This window comes from Stegodyphus dumicola, chromosome 10 (genome assembly GCF_044657685.1).
Source record: "Stegodyphus dumicola isolate Sdum_Otavi_A_Nest chromosome 10, ASM4465768v1".
NCBI lineage: Eukaryota > Metazoa > Arthropoda > Arachnida > Araneae > Eresidae > Stegodyphus > Stegodyphus dumicola.
The window spans coordinates 97,000,028-97,021,089 of NC_140777.1; the positions used below are offsets into that span (position 1 = coordinate 97,000,028).

The window sequence follows — 21,062 nt, forward strand, 5'->3', positions numbered from 1 at the left end:
GATGTAAATTATTCTGAAGTAGTGTGAAGTTGCTGGAAAGCATAAAAACGTAGATTATTCTGAAATACAAAAACTTAAAAATGGTTCTGAAGCATAAAGACTTGGAATTTCTTAGGTACTAAATATATTCCATTCGAGCTGAAGTGTGGATGATAACGATAAAGAAGTAGCCGCTATAGATACTAATGACAACGAAAACGGAGACTGAATGAATGATGACGACTATTAAAGCTATACATTATACGTATGGTAATGACGATGAGATGGAGATTATATGAATGAAGATAACGATATAAAATTGTATGGATACTGATCACGATGAGGACAGTATGGATTCTGATGACGACAAAGCGAAGAACTATGAAGTGGGCGAAGTTCCCTACTTCTGTTGCATGAAACTGTTTTCCAAAAAGTCGAATCTTTCGGTGATGGGGCCAAATGTAGGAACTGACAAAAAATTAAATAAGTGGCTTAGCAAATATTAGTTTGATCATGTTTAGAGTTATTAGAAATGCTTCCTTAGTGTTAGGAACAAGAATTAGAATTAAAAACTAGATGTAAGACGTCAGCCGTTTTCTATTAGTATTTTACACATTTGTATTTTACATATTTGTATTTTCTGTGCCGAATGTGTATTTGGTTGTGTTTTGTTTCAGTATAATGTCTTTCTAAATTAAGAAACCCAGTAGATTTAACATCTACCACCCGTCTATATGGGCTTTTGACCAAAGCCAAAGAAGGAGAATCACTATCAATTCGAATAGTACATTTTGATATTCACGTTCGAATATCTAGTTGTAATAATCATTTCGCTCAAGTAATCGATCGAAATTTTAATGTATATATTCGTAGTGTAGCAATTAAATAATCAGAATGTATTCAAAAAATAGAAACACTGCAGAGTTTAGATTGATGCAATTTTCTGTTTTACTATAAATTCGACAGGCAATTAAAGATATGGCTTGTAGAGGCCTATTTTTGGCACGGCTCTTGCAGTAGAATGTCGCATTCCTTTTATCTCTTGCACGACAAGGAAAACTTTCTTCTGAAAGATCATTTGAGTTTTGTGAAGCGAAAATAATCGCAAGGAGACAAACCTACAAAAACACGCTGGATGAACAAGTACACTTACTTATTTTCAGGACAGAGCGTTTCTACGAAGTGGTGACTGACCGGTGGGAAAATTGATTATCGCATAATATAACGATTTCCGAATGAACAACATAAGATTAAAAAATGTCTGCTTAATTCTTAGCTATTTAAATCAGACACTGAAAATTGCAGCATTATGTTTTGACAGCTCAGCTTGTAAAATAAACCTTATGCCACTTAAAAATCGTAACACTTGTTTAATTTTCTAATGTCGCTTAATATAAACACTTATTGAATAAGGTAGGCGGATAATCGTCACATCTTTAGCTTGGATTCGTAAAACACCAAGTGAATACAATAATACCAAATTTAACTCAACGTTCATTTGCATTATGGTTTGCTAGTTTAAAAACTAACGCGTTAACAAAACTTTGCTGTTTGTGCCTGGGAATATAATAATATTTTAGTATTTGCAAATGAAACTTAAATTAGAATCTACAACTAGAAACTGGAGTTAAAATTCTGCAGACCCTACTAGACAGATAGGGAGATCGCTACGTCTTAACCAGTCACAAAACACACAAGAAGGTTTAAATAATCATTTTATTTTACTCTCAGTTTGAATAAAGACATAAATTGCGCTACAGATGAAATTTCGCAACTTATGAATATTTTAAATTAACAGAACAGTCAAATTCGAATGTGGATAACGTAAAGACTACACATTAAATAGAATAAGGTGGCTCATATATTTTACCGCCACGTATTTAAATTTCGTAATACGTAGTCACGATTAAAATGTCAGAAGAAGGGTGTGAAGAACCCTTTATTCACTCAATATAATTTCACAGATGACCCCATTTGGACGTACGCCAACACTTCAAGTTTAACTCAAAGCAGGTAACGATGAACTTAAAATTTAGTAAGTTTAGCCTAACGGCTCACACGATAATTTAAGGCGCAGGAATTTCTTACACGTAGGAACCGGCGCAAACAAGCCGAATGGCTAGAAGCCCTCAACGCCAAATAAATCTAATCGCTTGTAATTCAAGATAGCTACGTGGCCTTCAGGCTGGCATAACACGCTCTAAAATTACCTCCAAAGCCTTGCCTTAAAATACTACTACTTTTTACATCATTTGAATACACGCGCGATAGCTTATTAACACTCTGGCGAGAAAGCGTGGGTGAAAATGGGAAGGTAAGGAAATAAAAATTAGCTCTTATCTAAATTAAATGATTATCCGCAACTTAAATCATAATAATTGGTTAATTCACATATACAGTACAAATCGTACAAATTTTGCTTTTGACTTCAGCGGTCTCACTAGTGGCAGAGCGGTGTTGGGTAAAAAACTGCTGATAGCTTTGTCTCGGAAACCAACCCAGACGAACGAACTGGATGCATGGTTTTCGTGACTTTCCCCATGCGCAGCATGAATACGACCCAGTCCTCCATAAAGTTACGTACTTTGCCATATTTCAATAACCAACCAACCTAATTTATGCCCGTTTTCTAAACGCAGATTTCGAAACTAAGAAAGGCAAAAACTCACCGAAGCTTAATGTAGTTCAGTAAGGAGGAATATGATAGACACAGTGCCAACGGTTGAATTGCTAATATCATTCACTTAATTTACATTTTTTAGCTGAGTTGAGAGAAAAAGAAATTCAAGTGTTAAAATTTTGATTGATAGAAAAATCTTCACACAGGAGAATCTCTTAAATTTTCGAAATTATTTTACAAAAAATATTTTAATATATTCTAATATAACAAAAAAATGTAATTAAAATAATAATGTGAAAATTAATGTAACATTAATTTATTATATTCCCAATGATTAGAATTCAGATAAAAGCATAATTTAACTTTTAAAAATGTGTTTATTCTAAATCCTGGTTAAATAAAAACTTTGCTTTGAAAAAAAAGGGGGATCTTTGATGATAATTATGGGCCCCTTCAAACGTAAACCAGCAGTTTACTATGCACTAAATGTCTTGAAATATCTTTGGACATAAAACATGTTCAGTCATTTTTATTCGTTGCCTAAGGTGCACACAGAAAAGACGACAAAAATCTTATATTCTAGTAAATTTTGCCACTGTTAAAGATTTCTGTAATAAAAGATAGCATGTTTTATTTATATTTTATATGTATTGTTTGACGTACTCAGAAGTATTGAATGCGTATAGGATGCCCATTTTTAAATCAGTAAAATAAAGTTCGTGGCATATAAAATGAAGTTAAATAAAACGGGAATGGTGAAAGTAAAAATTTTACCCTTAAGAAAGAAAGAAAAAAAAAAAAAAAAAAAAAACTTAAAACTTTTGATTAATATTCTGTAAAATATATAAAATATATACTCTATATATAAAATTTAAAAAATAGCTTGTCGTGTATTTTTAATAAATATTAGACATTACTAATAAAAATGAAAAAAATTCCTCAATAAAAGTTTATTTGCAAATTTAAAGTTCAAAAATGACTGTTATAATTCATTGATTGTAGCAGTCATTAATTAACACTCTAACACGCGTAAACCGAATTTGGCATTATTACTGCTTATAGCATATACGCAAATTTCAAAACGCGTCAATATATAAATTCACGTATTTCTTGGGAAATTTTTGAACAAAAAAAAACTAATTTTTTTGCAGGTATCCCTAGAAATACATCTACTTTAAGATCATAGTAAAAATGTTATAGGTTTCAACTCAAACTTTTTTCGAAAAATTTATAAAAATTTTTAAAATAAGTCATAAAAATTGTTCGAATTTTATATGGATTGAAACCAAAATTTCAAATTCAGAAAAAAGGAATGAAGTAAGTTTAATAAAAAAAGAGATATTAATAAATATTTTCCAAATTTAATTAAATTAACATCGGGGAGCTAAAATTTTGATACCTAATTTTTTAAAATTATTCATGTGACTTTTACAAAGCACTTTGGCATAATTCAAGGGGTAGGATGGAAATACGGAAAAAAAATCGGTATGCCAATTTAGACCGATCCAATTTTGTTCGGAAAGCAATTTAGAAGAAATCCAAATTTGTGTCAAAATAATGATAGAACAATGCTGTATAAATAAATCTAATATATATGTGGTAAGTCGTGCTTTCCAGATATGAAAAACTCAAATTGAATTTCATCAGTGGGTCCAATAGAACGGGAAATATAGAAATGTCTTTTTTTGTAGGAGGGACTCTGTGTACATTAACTGCTGGAGGAGAAACCTTTCGGTTTATTAATATTCCGGATGAAACACTGCCTTCAGTAACGAATTATGTTCGTGAACCAAGGCTTTAACTGCAATCAGAGGTTAGCAGCTTCGAAGGTCTGTCAAGGAGCAAGAATAAGAGTTTATTTTTTTTTAACGTTTGCATAATTTCTCCTTCTTCTATTTTACACAGTTTACCCCCTTGAGGGTTAGTTCAGATGTAAATTGATTTTCCTTGATTACTCTTATTTTTATTCAGTTTGCATTAGCACTTCACTCGTTTTATCTTCCTTCACACTTATTATGCGAGACCCTCTTCGGACATTACAGGCGTTCTGACACTCAAACTTTCTAAACTTCTGATTTCACCTTACTTCTGTTATTTACGTTTCAACTCATTATATCCTTAGCCGACACGCTCTACCTTTTCAAAATCCAAGTCTTTCGTTTGCCTCCATTCTCCTTCGTTCCTTCGATGCCCTTATTCGGAACTGCAGTCCAGATTCATTCATGTGAGATGCCCCTAAGGCTTTCTAATCGACTAATATTCGAGAGATATTGTAATGTTAATATTACTATGCATTTTATAGGAAGGTGGTCGGTTTATTTAAAAAAAAAACAATATTATGATAGTTACCAGTAGTTTACCCATGACTCCTTTTTATTTGTTATGCCTTTACTGTAGCCACGGTCTTCATAAATGAAATGATTCGCTTGATTTTCGGACGATAGATTAATTAACGAAGGGTATATGCGACGAAATACGGTAAACAATAAATACGTTAAAAATGCATACATGTCGTGAAAAATGTTAAATCTTTGTAAAAATTTCGTCTTTCACGTATTAGCATAGTAAAGTTTTTCGGAATGACAAAAAATTGTGGCAGCGTCAATATAAAACCCATCATGATGTAAACAAGATCGTACGCGCCCTCTGGTGTTTTCTGACGATGAGAATTTAAACGCTGAAGGTCGAATCCTGTCTGTAGAACGAAATAAAACCCTCTGGGAAATGATATCACGTTTGCTGAGTAATCGTATTTTCTTGACGTAGAGATTACGAGTTTCTTTTCCGCGCTTAAAGCCAGTCATGAGAAGAAAAAATTACCTGAGTGTGTGCGTATCCATGTTTTGAACTCGGTATGACGACACACAGCTCAGTTTAGCTTTATCTTGATATGAATGGCAATACCAACCAGTTTGAATGCGGTAGTGCTCCCACTCTCCCATTGGCGGTTAATAAGTTCCACAAACAACAGTGAATGCTATATAAATCAAGATATTCGTGATAATGTACATAAATACAGTCAATGAAATGCTCTGGTATAAATAAAAAAGAAAGATCTTTATAAGAGGATTTTCATAACTAATCATATAACGTGCACTCTCGATTATCTCGGAAGGATAACTGAAAAACACGGATAATCTAAACTATCAGTTTTCATACATGTTTCTTAAAAATAAATCATTTTACTTTGTTCTCGAGAACATTTAAACATTTGTCGAATTTCATCGCTTATTTTTCAAAATTCTATTTTGTAACTATATGCCAATTCCTTTGGATATTCGCTACAACCAAATAAAATAACTATGGACAGCTGGGGTTTAGTTATAACAAGGGTAAATAGTGACACACAAAGTTATGCAGTATAGTTTTTACAATCTTTTATCAGAATTTTCCTTAAACATGATTTTTAAGATTGTGAAACAAGATTTTTATGCCCTATTACGTAAGCACAGTGAATGCCCTAGCGAGAACAAGAGTGAGAGCCCATGAACTAGAAAGCTAGTTAAGAAATACTACGTAAATTTTGATTTAAGTTAATTCATCATTTTTTAAATGGTTTTATCTATCTACTTTGGCTTCGTCTGGTTTATCTGATTATCATTAAACAATCGAGGGCTATCTGCCTAAAGAATGGATGCCTTCATTGAGGAATACCTAAGGGAAACTGGCTCGTATACACTTTACACATAGGGAGGAAACCACAAAAACAGTTATGCAGCCAACCCGTTCTCCGGAATTAGAACCCCCAGACGGAACTATAACGGAGCTAATATTCAGCGATTTTACCACTCGACCACTGGAGGACCCCTATATATTTTATATGCATTAAGTTTTAAAATGTTACTTTTTTTTTTTTTTTTTTTTTTACTAATAACAATTTTTTTTATAACTCAAAATACCCAAAAACAATACAATGGGGTTGCTCCAACATTTTGATTCATGTAGTAAAGACTTTCTTCTTTAAATGTTAACATGGAAATTACTTCATTTTATCTATTTTCCTTTCTCCAAACTGAAAAACTGATTTTTCACTTTAAAAGATTAGACCTCTCCTTACCTCAGAAAGACCTTACCTCTCTTTTACCTCAGAAACAGTCATAGAGGCCGACGCAAAAGGAAATATGCCGTTCTAACTGCCGACACACCCGGAAGAGAAGCATTGGAAAAAGAATATGAAGAGATAATTAATACGAAAAGAAAAAGTTAAAGAAAAAAATCCATAGAGAAAACAAAGAGATAAAACTGGGAAAGAAGAGAATTCTGAACTCGATACAAATTCTGAAACAAAAATGCAGTTATGCTTAATTTGTGGTGATGCCTCATAAAGAAAAACGGGTGGTATGCTTAATTTGAGAAATGTTGGCACATGTTAAATAATGTGAGACGAAACACTCTATCACTGAAGCTCTGATGACTTATTTTTATATTGATTGGTTAAATAATTTTACCTTTGCTTCATTATAAACCACTCGATATCGTTCATTGTCACTATAATACAAAGTGATAATAATCATGAAACTTTGCGACCAAGGGTAGATAGTAACAATAAATACTTTCGTTTTATTGTTACTATCTACCCTTGGTCTGTTCCAATTTACCCCAAGTCCAGAGCAAAATATAATAGAACGAATAAATTTGATGGACTATTTCTTAGGCTAAATTCAACTAGTTTCTTTTATGTATGTAATGAGTGAATAGTTATCATATAAAGAATCGTAAATACATTTTAAAATGTAAGCATTTTCCCCAAAATTGTTACAATTAGCCTCTCCTCCCCTGCATGGAAAAGGGAAATTTTCTTTCTTTACATTCGGAGTTTCTGTATAAATTAAAGGAGAAACTCACCAACCGAGAGAAATATGGTTCATACCGGACATCAACGAAAGAGATATAGTTCGGTCGGCTCTTTCTTAAGCTTCGCAATTAAAATATTTTGGTGAAAACAGTAGGAATATAGGACAGACCTTGACAATTTCACGGCGTATTTTCCGAATAGCTGTTTTATCACTATATGATTATCCTCTCGGGTTGATGTCATCGCTGTCTCGAGGCTGAATGCTATTATCAGTATCTTGTTCGCTTGTACTTTCAGTATCTCTGCTTCTTCTCTTCTTGTGATATAAGTTTTTTTTAACATTTCTTAATATTTATAACGTGTTCTTTATTCATTTTTTAATTCTAAAATTTTAAATCAATTTTTAAAAAATAAGAAAATATGCACGAAAATACGCACGTAGCAAAAAACCCAAGTCATATCTACTGAAATGACGTCTTCGACTATGCACATACAGAACGTGCTAATCGTTGGAATTAAACGTAAAGACACAATTCAGATACTTGAGCAAGCTCCATTATGCGCTTGTTTGCATTTTTACACACGCACGCGCATAGCATGCGTAAAGTATGCGTACGTATTCACTGCTATGCAGGGATAATCCGCAAACTGGATAATCGAGAGTATGCTGTATTGACTCATTAAGTAGTCTCTTTACATGGAGACAATGAACTAATTTAATACAATTGCTAGAACAAACATATAAATAAATAGTTTCACAGCATTTTAATTAGAAAAATGCAAAAGCTCATTTATGAATTGTTCATTACGCTTCTAGAAATTATTTGACCAAAAGTGAACCCTTTATCTTAATACTCAATATACAATCCTCATTGGAAGATAACATTCTAATGTAAAATTTAAAGTTTGGTAAAAATCCAGAATTTCTTGAGGAAGTAATAGCTCACTTATAAACTGGAAACATTTCTGGAAATTATTCGGCCCATGCTATACCTCTAATCTTAATGTTCGAAAGGCCTTCTTCAGTTACTGGAAGAGACCATACAAATATAAAATTTAAAAATAGCAAAAAAGCGATCTTAGTTAGCCAAAAGGCACCTGTGTCTGATTGCCCTCAAATCCAGAATGTTTACTCAAAATCTGAGTCAAATTAAGAATTTTTTTCTCCGTAATTTTAAATGGTCGACTAAATCGAAATTAGGCTGTTTGGTAGCGTCATTTAGAGGCAACATTTCTTTGTCATTTGAAAATTTCCAAAATTCACTTTCATTTCAGACAAAAAAAAAATACTCTTAAAATAATTTGATCACAATGAGCGATGGGATTTCTGCGTTTCCGTACAGAAGCGAACGAGAGTTGGGCCATTCGATAACAATACATGAATGACTATATCAGCAACGTCATTCATATTTAATTCCATTCTTATCATCATAAACTGAGTTCTAATAATAAAATGCAGCGAAATAAAATCCAACCACTGGAATTAAAACTCCAGTGAGCCATCAAATTCCGGATTTTAGGGTTGAAAACATTTCAAGTATTTCATCCCAATGTGAGTCAACAAGGACGGAATTCACTCGTCACTGCGTGAAACGAGCCAAGTGTGCCACGAGGTCGTACTTCTCGAATCATAGTATCGCTTTATGTTATCATGTTTGTCCACGGCTATTTGGATAACGTTAAACGATGAGGGAAAACTTATCCTGTGAAACATGTAATTTAATATAACAAGAAAGAGAAATTATTTTGGGATATTGCTGTTTAATTGAAATTTATGGTTTAAAAAAAATCTAGAAGGTTTCAGATTTTAAATTACGTCCAAAGGGGAGTTTTTTTAACTTTTTGTGTGTTACCTTTATTTATCAAATATCATGTTCTTTGCACTTAAACCATAAAATTCAGTTCAATAGCAATGTGGCAAAATAATTTTAAAATGAGCCTATTTTTAGAATGTCCGATACATAGTTCCGCGCGCTGGAGATAAAAAGGTTTCTTTCCCTTCGTAAAGTGTTGCCACTGCTCGCTTTGAAATCCTTGAGTTTGTTAATCAAACATTCGGTGAAGTTTTACAAAATATGAAATCGATAATAAAACAAATTTCAAATTTGGTCTTCCACATGCCCATATTCGTAGCAGGATTACGTCATTCAAAATTCGACGGCTCTATGTACCGTTGTTTTATCACAATGCGAGAAATATACGTACATTTATGCAGATTTTTCATTATTTAGTTTCTTCAATTATAATGCAGGCCCACCAGCGGCCGAGCGGTAAAGTCGCTGAACACTGGTAGTTCGGTCCGAGGTTCGAATCCCGCGAACGGGCTGGCTGCATGGGTGTTTTCGTGGTTTTCCCCATGTGTAACGTGTATACGAGCCAGTTTCCCTTAGAAAGTCCTCCACGAAGGCATCCCTCACCTTAGGCAGATAGCCCTCGAGGCTTTGCCGTAGTTAAATAACATAACCTAACATAATCAATTATAATGCATTTGCTGGCAACAGTTTGAAAAGTGAAACGGACGTTTATAGCAAGGAGGTTAGAATAGAAGGAGAGAAGGTTCAACTCAAACGGTGAAGCTTGGCGGCCATCTTCCTGTTATCACCGTGACTTGTGCAAGGAAGTCTGTCATTGCAACATTTTTTCTTTTCTTTTTGAAGCATGTCAGCTTGTATTGCATATGGATGCACAAATAGATTCTCGAAAAAAATTCCGGGCATTATTTTTCACACGTGAGTATTAATTTTCTTTTTTTTTATGTAATATGACAACTATGTCAAAAAATATCACAATGTCATGTGGTTTTCTTTCCAGATGTGAAAAAAGGACTTAAAATAGGTTATTTAATATAACTATAATCAAAATATATTAAATACATTTTAATGTTTCTGTTTATAGCTGGTATCTTCGTTCCTTAAGATACAATGCTATATGGTAGGATTTAAATTGTATAATTTGAACGTTTTAGTTAATTCGTTTTATAACTTTCATGAAAAGTAAGAAATCAATTGTTACTATTTTTATTAATTGTAAAGATGTTAAATAAAGCAATGCTTTTCTTTGTATATTAATTATTATTCATTTTTTAAGTTAAGATAAACTGTTCTGTTGTTAAAAATTTTTTGTATAAACTTACAAATTTCTGAACAGTATAGTGATAAAATTAAGTAAAATATTTACACAATTGAACATGTGGAAAGATGTATCCAAAAACTTATATAGGTGTATTTCTGTAATTCAGCTTAATTAAAGGCAGTTTCTTTGAGATTAATAAATATGAAATGCGCATAAACTGAAATCAATGAATTCTGTTTTATTTTATTAAGATTTATTTTCTAACCTAAGCGAATTCGTGAAATATGCAGAAACATCATTTTTTAAAGGCTTTAATGTTATGCGCATGCATTTAGATTTCGAACTATTTCTTAACAATTTGCTGTGCATAGTAAATTATGGATATCATCTTTATTACTTTAAAACACAAATTCAACAATAGCGGGGGATTTCATTATAAATTTAACATAATTTTACTGGAAAATAAATGCACGGAACAGCTTAGAAACACGTACATGTCACTGCCGTAATGCAATGTTTTGAAGTCACAAACATGGACGCCGCTTGTTCGGCGGAGTTTCATTCCACGATAGTGGAGGAAACTGCGAACCCTCCCTCCTTTTATTCTAACCTCCTTGGTTTATAGTGATTCAACGCAAAATCGCAAAACGAAAACAATAGTCATTCAGGGACAAAGCCCCTTTGGACTAATAATAAACACTTTCGCCCCATTTTTATTAAGAAAATGCAAAAATTGGTTTATGAACCGTTTCACCATGTCTTTAATACAGGTCCAGATAGAAGTAGGCGAAATACCAGAATTACAACACTGGTCGCACAGGTACAGTCCGGCTACAGTCACATTCATACCATTTCTGAAAGCCACTGGACCGTATTATTTACCCCTAACCTACTTGGATTATTACCTACTTGGTTGGTATCACTCAAAGAAGATAACATGCCAAAGTAAAATTAAGCAAAAAAGCAAACTTACTTTAGTAGCGTTGTTTTCAGGATTAAGAATAAATGTATTAAAAAAATTTCAGATTTTAGCAGTCGCCCAAAACAGTTTGTTACGCTTTTCTACACTCTCGCTGAGCTCACAGTTTAAAATCTGTTGTTGCACTCATTTCGGCTTAGGCCCCCCTTTCTTTTCTATCTTTTTAGCTTTATTATTAAGCATCGCCTTCTTCGCACTTAAGCCGCATACAATTCAACAACGAAGTTTTTAACAGCTGCACAGCAGGAAACATTTAGAATTCCCGATGCAGTGTTAAGTGTCGGCATACATTTATGTATGTTTTTACCTTTTTTCTCAGTTCATCATATCAATATTCAGTTTTCTTAGTTGACAGTTAACAAAATTTTTTTTTGCCTTTTAGTTATTACCCTTTTATGTTCTAAATTTATTACATATCACGTTCTTTGCATCTACGCCATATAACATTCAACAGCAGAATTGCAAAATATTTAAAAACATCATACCTTTACAATTCCCGATAGAGTGTTAGAAGTTGACATCCATATCTTTATATTTGCTATATTATTTCTTTAAAAACTAGCCGCATTATAAAAAAGAAAAGTATATAATGATTTTATTGAGTCCAGCTAGTATAAATTTATAAAAATATTGAATATTTCTAATTAGACATCTCATGATGTTAATACGTTTATTTGAATTAATCATATTAAAAAAGAGAAAAAATATTCTTCTAAAACTGTATTTGAAAGTATCTTAGGTTTTACTGAATGGCATACGAAGACGCCTGAAAGATAAAAGCATTTTATTTCCGTCCGCGGCAAGACATCGCTTTCATGAAGCCAAGTTTGTTAATTAAAATGGAAAGATTTACACCTTTCCAAATGGCAGCAGTCACAGGCACTGGATATAAATATTCCAACAAAACATATTTACATCCAGCGCTGCTCCCTTTCAGATCGTTGAGTATGTTAATAAAAAAATCGTTAAAGTTAAGTTTTAGAAAACATGAAAAAATTATAAAACGAAATTCGAAAAAATTGGAGGACTACGTTGTTCAAAACTGGATAGCTCTCATTACCATCGTTTTTTCACAATGCAAGGAACATATATATACATATATGCCAGATTCTTCATTATTTAATTTCTTTAAAAATATAAAGCGATAATATTTGGTGGCAACTGTTTGTAAAGTGATATGCTGATTATTGTGAAAAGGCAAAATCCTATTTCGAGACTAACAACCTCTTTTGAGGTAGTAAATAATGCAGATTTTTCCCCCCTCCTGAAGAAGAGGAACCTGTGTCTGATCATCCTCGAAATCGATACAGTTATTGAAAATCTACGCCAGACCACGATTGTTGTTTCGCCTGATCTGAAGTGATTGACTACAACTGAATCCAAGCTGTTTGGTGACGTACTTGCACACATTTTTTTAATACTTGGTAATTTTTATAATTTATTTTAACCTTATTCGGCACCTTCACTTCAGTTTAAAAAAATATTCGATAATACTTTGATCATATTAACCGATGTATTTGCCATGTGTCCCGTATACAACAAAGCGGGATTCGGTAACGATATTCAAGTGAAAACATTAACCGGCTCCTGCTCTACACAAATGCGGACCGTTTCCGCCTATACGGTTTGCTCTCGAGAAAATATCTCCAAATGAATTAACACCTCGAGTGGCTAAACGCAAAATAATGAGTTACAGGTAGCCTTCGACTTAAGACGAGTGCCGTTAGTGATTTCGTTGTAACTCGACTCTGACGTAAATCGGGAACTTACTATATTCTTGACAGCTATGAACTATTTTTATATGTTAAGCTTTCATCTAATGCAAAATAAATTTAAGAATTTATAAAATTTATAAACAATTTATTTGTATACAGCAAATTGTCAAATAGGGGACTACATTAGTAATACACTGCGCGTACAGCAAAATCACGTTCCGCAAAGTTTACTTTTCTGCAGAAAAATTATGTATTCTCTTTTAAAAGATTGGTTTTCTACATCGATTCTCTTACACTTTTCTCGATAACGTACAGCATACGATATAATCATACTACACATAAGTGCACATAAATAACTTCAAGATAACAATAAGAACAAAAATTTTGAAAAAAAAAAGGTTCATTAGATTTATGTATTAAGTATTATTGTTTAATTTTATAAACAGAAATAAAAAAAAGAGTTCGCAGAAACAAAATCAGATTCTAACATTTCGATTTTAATTTCTATGATAGCTTGCGCTTGATTTATTGACGCAAACTTTTTTTTATATGTGTATATATTTGGCTTAAAATTGCTAAACTTAATTCCTAAATCACCTCTTATCATTCTTAAAACACCAAAAATTTAAATAGTTTCTTGTTTCACACATATTATTGACGTAGCTAAAAGGTAAGAAGCCGGCAAAAGTCAATAATGTTGTTCGGTAACAGTTTTTATTTTGGGATATTTGTCTGGGATGACTTTTATAATCCAAAACACAATGGTGCGCTAAGACTTGCAATTGAATATATTTTTTCAATGCAATCAAAAGTTCTATAACAATAGGATTCAGATCAGATATATCGCAATTCAGTGGTTCTATAAGACAAATTTTCAGTGCTTTGGAAGTATTTTTGTCACATTAATTTTTACAGGTGGCTTGTATAAAAGAAAATATCTTCAAAGGTAACACGAAAATTTCCAAGAACGGACCATTCCATCAAGTTATCAAAGTATAACTGGATTTTTTCGAATCAATGTGGATACAGACAAGTCAATTTTAGAACGAAAACCAAATATATACCTTCTAGCTCCAATGAGATTGATATCTGTTCCTCGCTGTTTATCTTCAGCGAAGACGACAACAATGAATATATCTCAGATAAGTAGATTATATATTTTTCAGATTTTATCAGATGTCACAAAAGTTCTATCAAGTTCAAAGAAAAGTCCTATCATGGTATTAAAAATGGCTTTAAATAAAAATAAGTTGAATGCATTAGAAGCATCATTAACAGGATTTAAATTTATAAAAATATCGATTGTATAGCACAAGGGTAGCCAATTTCTATATGTGTATCGACTTTTAATTTAAAAAATGAGAATCTCCGGACCTCCAAAAAATTCTCAGATATTGCAGTAAAAGCACCAGACCAGGAAGAAGGATTTTAAACCTGGAAAAAAAATGTTAACATGGATTGATATTTCTTTCGACGTCCACGAACTTATATGAGAAACATCAGAGCGAAAAATAGCTGGCCTACAGAAAGTAAAAAAGAATTGCACTGTTTATAAAATAAATTCGAAACACCGTAAAACAAATGTCATTAAATCACGACCAAAGCGAACTAAAAGCACAGAAAGCGTTTGGTTTGGTTTATTTGATTATGACAAAGAACTCGAGGGCTATCCGCCTAAAGCGGAGGATGCCTTCGTGGGTGACATTCTTATGGAAACTGACTTGTGTACATGTTACACATGGAGAAAACCACGAAAACGTCCACGCAGCCAGCCCGTTCACGGGATTCAAGCCTCGGACCGAACTACCAGTGTTCAGCGACTTTACCGCTCGGCTGCTAGTGGGCCTTCGGATATTGTTACCGAACTACCAATGTTCCGCCCGTTTGTATACGAAAACACTGAAAATACACCGCCTAAAGGAATCAATAATTATGGAAACTGGCGTACATGTTACACATGGAGAAAACCACGAAAACGTCCACGCAGCCAGCCCGTTCACGGGATTCAAGCCTCGGACCGAACTACCAGTGTTCAGCGACTTTACCGCTCGGCTGCTAGTGGGCCTTCGGATATTGTTACCGAACTACCAATGTTCCGCCCGTTTGTATACGAAAACACTGAAAATACACCGCCTAAAGGAATCAATAATTTGGTTAATAGGATCAGAATATTAGAGAATTAGTTTTCTTAAGTAAAATTGTCAAATAAAAGTTTAAATCTCCGAATCAGATTGCTAAGGAGAGTAACAGCATTTTTGCCTTCAAAAAATCGATTTTCCAATTTTTATTTAAAAACAATAGAATTAACTTTTCTGATACCAAAAAGAATAAAAGAAACGTACGAAACTGCACAGCCGTCATTACAACATAACTGTGCGAAAAGTTAAAAAAATCAGAAGACCTATATCCTTAAAATAAACCTTAAATTTTATTTCTTAATGTTTCCTTGAATGAATTGAGGGCGCACCAGGGACCGAGTGGTAAGGTCGCTGAATACTGGTAGTTTGGTCCGGGGTTCGATTCCCGGAGAGCAAGCCGGCCGGCTACATGAGGGTTTTCGTGACTTATCTTACGTGAAACGTGTATACCAGCCTGTTTATCCTTAGAAAATCCCCCACGAAGGCATCCCTTTTATTAGGCAGACAGGCTTCGTGCGCTTTGCCATAATCAATTAAACGAAACTTAAATGTTTTGAGTGAACCTTAAAAAGAATTATTGAAACTCAAGTTTTGCTTAAAAATATGATGAATTTTTCTTGAATTCAAATTTTTTACAAATTTGAATTTTTCTTGAATTCAAATTTTTTAACTCTAGAATACAAATAAAGTCCTTTAAATTCCTGAATATATCTGCAAATATCAATGCAAATTCGAAGCGTTTCTATGCATAAGAAAAATTTTTATGTGTAAGTTAGGTGCGATCATGTATTTGAAATCTGTCATTTTCAAAGACCTGCCAAGATTATTTTCTAAAACTATCGTACTAGGAATAAAAATTTAAATTTTTGTTTAACATAATAATAATACAGTTTTGTTAAATAAAATACTTTGAATCTGCACTGAGTTTAAGAACAGTAATACTAAAGGCTACTATTAAGGAAACGTTTCACGTATTTCATTGTCGAAAAGTTCTTACTCCCCTTAAATAACATAGACATGTCTTCAACAAGTGGATTAAAAGTCGCTTTAAGGAACTGTGCGAAATTTAACACTTAACACTGATGGAAAAACGAAGCCAAGTTGCAACATCAATTATAACTGTCAGTGGCTTTCTAGATAATATTTAAGCATATTCTGTAATAAACTTTCTATAGATAATGAAATCTGAGAATACAAATACTGAGATGAGGGATTCCCTACAATTATTAAGGTTACGGATACAGCATCGATCGAATAATTCCCAGAAATATTAGGGAGTATAAAATATTTATAAGCGAACTTTAACGTAACATTTGCAGACAATCAAATACTAATGACTTTTTTTACTAATTCAGTTGTGAAAGTAAGTAGTTAGATGTTTCTAGTTTTGCTTATATTAAATTCTATTTTGAAGGATGTTTTTCTCATCGCTTAATGTTATCAATATAGTCACCAACAAGTGTGATCATATTAGGCGGCGCCTACTGTATCTAATATGAAAATCGAAACTAGCTCATTTTTACTAACAATCACAAATGTCTCGTCACCCTAGTCAAAAGATCACGATTTACCGGTATTCAGTTTATTTTAATCTAATAAAAACCACATCATTATATTAATAAATGCACAATTATATAAATAAGTGCATACAGAGCACGTTGAAAAACTAAGCTTTACACATTTTCTTCATTCTACGCACATTAGTTAAACAAGTTGGAAAGCTTTTTTAAGTTTCTAAATTATTATATAAATGACACCTTTAGAAAATGGAAATTCTAATTAATCTATAATTGGATGTGCCTGAGTAGATAATTTTTCATTTGTAAATATAAGTTTTTTTTTATTGAATGAATAAATGAACAGATGTCAATAGTTTTTAATTTTCTTTAACTATAACTGACATTTCACCGTTAATCAACAAAAATCAAATCAAAACAATGAACAAAACACCGGCATGTTGAGAGATTATCACGGTTCACGATTAAAATCCAAATTGAAAATAACTCAGGGGCTGAAAGCGATTGAAATAAAACAAATCTGAATCTTTAAGCATATTACTTTAATTCCGATTATTCTGTTTTCTCTCTAATTTCCATACCCATCCTCTATGAATCTGCGAAAAGAAAAACTGCATTTATAACGTACTTACAACGTTCGTACATCACACAGAATCCCAGCAGGGGTCGGTAATGACCCCCCGACGGGGGTCGATAAATTTTTAACGAAGTTCAACGTTAATCAAGGTGTCGATATCAAATATGCACGAATAATAAAAATTCCAGTGATTACAAAAAGTATGAATAAAAATACGGGAAAATAACAAAAAAAAATAGTTAATATAGTTTCTAAATCAACTATAACATTTTAAAATATATGTTACGGGTAATGTAACGCCGACATTCTGTAGAATGCCTGCGGTTTTCAGCCGAGTATGAATTATGACAATTACTATATACTTTTTCAAAACATCGTATATTATAAGCATTCTCTAGAATGAAAAACGGCATTAGGCACAGTAAGACAAAAAGTTACGATAAGGCTATCATTTATACATGTACAATTCCTCAAAAATACAAATGTTAAACTTTGAAAAATTATGAAAGAGTGCCATTAAAAAATGTTTATGCAAAATACGCAAACAAAAATAGAAGTTGTAAAAAACAAAATTTAGTCTTCTCTTATTAAATAAAACAATGCATGAAAATGTATGAAATTATTAAACATATGGATTATTTATAAATGTACGGATATTCGCAACAAATCGGAAATGCATTTCACACTTCGCTGGTTTGTCATTTGGCATAGAATGCCTAGGAGATGGACGAAATATTAATCGTTTCAGAAGATGGGGGGGGGAGTGGGCCAGCAAATTTTCGGCATTCTATAAAATGCCTAGGTATTCTACTGAATGCACCAACATTACTGACTTTTCCCTCTTTTTATACTTAGTGGAAGCAGGGTTTGTTAAAGTCTATAACTGACTACAGAAAACAAGACATCGGTTACATATTTCTGAACGAGAAGATTAAAGAATTAAGTTAAGCAAGTTTACTCCAAATATTAAAAAAACTGCGTCGATACATCAAACGCAGCAATCCCATTCATTAAAATCTCACTTTTGTGTTATTAGAATCAATGATTTTATTTCTGAAAACGTGTTTATATTTGAAAATTAATAATGCGAAAAATAATGAGACATAAACCTAATAAATCGTTTTTCTTTCTAAAACTTGTGTTTCTATTCTTAGTCTAATTGTTATCTTTAAATTATATGTATTATAATCATGTTGCACGCTGTATGTAAAGGGATCTATGAAGAAAACCATTCTTTTTAAATCGGGTCGTGACAAAAAAAAAAAAAAAAAAAAAAAAAAAAAATGTTGAGAATCCTTGCATACCTGCAATATAACCATAAAATTACATTTACACTACTCGCGGACAGTAACATAGCTAGAGGATAGGGAGGAGCGGTCCGCACGGGCAGTACATTTTGAGGGGCGGCGTTTCTTGTGTGAAAAATTATTTTATAGAAGTTAGTCAGGTGGATCGTGGAGGCAGGTAACGAATAATTACATTTCCAAATTGCCATACTGAATTAAATTGAGAAGATAGGAGTTTTTACTCTGGATAATGAAATCATCACGTGATTTCAACAGCTACAAGTATACTTTTTTTTTTATTCCGTCGGAACTTCTGAATGCAAATTATTATGAATATCCACTAAATTATAATCACGATGACGTTCATAAGGAAGTATTCCTCGTTAAGAAAGAAATATTTCAGAGTTTTATTTCTGTTATTGTTAAGGAAAACGAAACAGAAAAAGTCAAGGGTACTCTTTTTGAATTTTTGTAGTTTATTCTATAATATAATCTCCAGAACAAAGTCCCAACTATTGTAATACCGGTACGAACTTTCCTCTCAACTGTTAATAAGCCTTGCTAGCTGTGAGAAGCGTTTCCTAAATAAAAATCCTCTAAGACATGTTTAAGAATTACAAATATATATTTTACATTAAAGCAATCTTTTCTACTGCCCAGGTAACAGCAAGAGCAAGAAAATTGGTCTTTACAATATCAATGATGGTTCATCAATGACGATTTTGAGAGCAAACTAAATAAGCAAAAAATAATATAATTTTACAACATCGGATTTTTTCCCCAAAAAAACAAACATACAGTTTTAATTTACTTCCCTACATATCATTCTGATGTTTTTTATTATTTGTTTGTATATTATGAGGGGCGGCAAACTCAGTGACCGCCCCGGGGGCGAAAGTTCCAGCTACGGCACTGCTCGCGGACATACTACATCAATGCATGACATCGCGCGTGATGATCTTTAACACAAATAAATACAATAAATAAATGGTCACGAACGTAAAAGGAGGTTAAAAAACAAAAACCAGGAAAAAACTTACGTGTTTGTTTTTGTAGTTTTCGCCTTTCCGCTTCTTCGACGAGGGGAGGTCGAACCCTCTTCCTATCACCTGTCGTAGCAGACACAGTCAAAATGATAGCCGAACACACCGCAACAGCTATTAACAACTGAGAAATCTCCATGATGAACAGTTTTATTATTATATTTTTTAAGACACCAACCGATTTTTTAGCGATGCCTACAAGCGATCTCTATTTATTCACTCATTCCTCAAGAGATTTTTGATCAGATTTAATTCTTCGCATCACTTCCAAAAATCATTTTTATTTTCCGCCAGTCATATTTTCATGCTTCCTGGAAATAAACAAACACACGAATTTTATTAGTCTCACCGCGCTTAAATTTAGCAGCGTTTGGAAAGAAATTAGTATGCCATGAACAAATCGAAACCTAGTTAACGCGACAGATACTGGGTACTCACAGTTCACCTCGCGGCGAAACACGGAATAAGCTCTATTCCACGGCTAAGTATGGAGTCAGACCGTATGAGTGACGTCACAGAATAAATGGGCGCCACCAGTGTTTCGCACATTGGCGCTAGTTCATTATTTTATCGCTGCATTTGGCGATTCCGCATGAATTGAAATAATGTAATCTTGGTCCACTCATTCTAAAAATATTTAATAATGAAGAATCTGCATATATGTATGTATGTTCCACAAAAATTAATACATTGTTTTCAGACACTTGTGTTTTTCAGTTTTATTTGCAAATATCAATTATTAAATCAGTGATTCTGAACTTTTTTTTCATCAGTGCACACTTTTAATAATTTAAAAATTTGGCAGCATATTTACAGTTCGATAATTTTTAAAGAATTTTACGTGGTTAATTGTTTGATGTATCTGGTATTGTTTGATGTAACATATTTCCTAAAATAGCATGCTATTGTAATTTTCAATGAAATATGAAATAATATTGCCTTACAAAGCAAACAAAATATTTATTTAATGATAAATTACAAATTACATTTAAGGCGAAAATTTGAGATTAGTGTTTTCTGATAACTTCACTTGTGTTTGGAAATTAAAATGATAATACTACTCTCTTTTCGTGATTCGAATTTCGAGATTTATAGGGCTGGATCTTTTTTCCTTTTTATGTTGGTCAACCTAAAAATTCTAATTCAGACAAATAAGTTGTTTAAAACACACTTAAAACTTTTTGTGATATTGTCGGATAATCATAATTGAATTGTCTGAATTTTTTTTAAAGTAAATCTCGGTTATTAAACACCTAAATTAGCTCTTCCTCTTCTCTGAAATTTAATTTATACACCGACATATCGTTTATCACAAATGGATTTCGAACCCAATCAATTTTT

The 21,062-nt window shown here is 32.7% G+C and overlaps 1 protein-coding gene across 4 annotated transcripts in view; it reads right to left on the reverse strand.

Moving 5' to 3' along the window:
• sog (chordin short gastrulation) overlaps nucleotides 1-20,193 on the reverse strand; it is a 285,742-nt gene extending 265,549 nt beyond the window's left edge. For 3 of the 4 annotated variants that reach the window (XM_085825299.1, XM_085825297.1, XM_085825298.1), the window contains exon 1: nucleotides 19,719-20,192. In XM_085825299.1, coding sequence (XP_085681425.1) covers nucleotides 19,719-19,860 — 142 coding nt within the window. In that variant the 5' untranslated portion in view covers nucleotides 19,861-20,192. Of the gene's footprint in view, nucleotides 1-19,718 lie in introns of all 4 variants that reach the window. The other variant, XM_085825296.1, reaches the window with a different exon arrangement.
• Nucleotides 20,194-21,062: the final 869 nt, after the last annotated feature.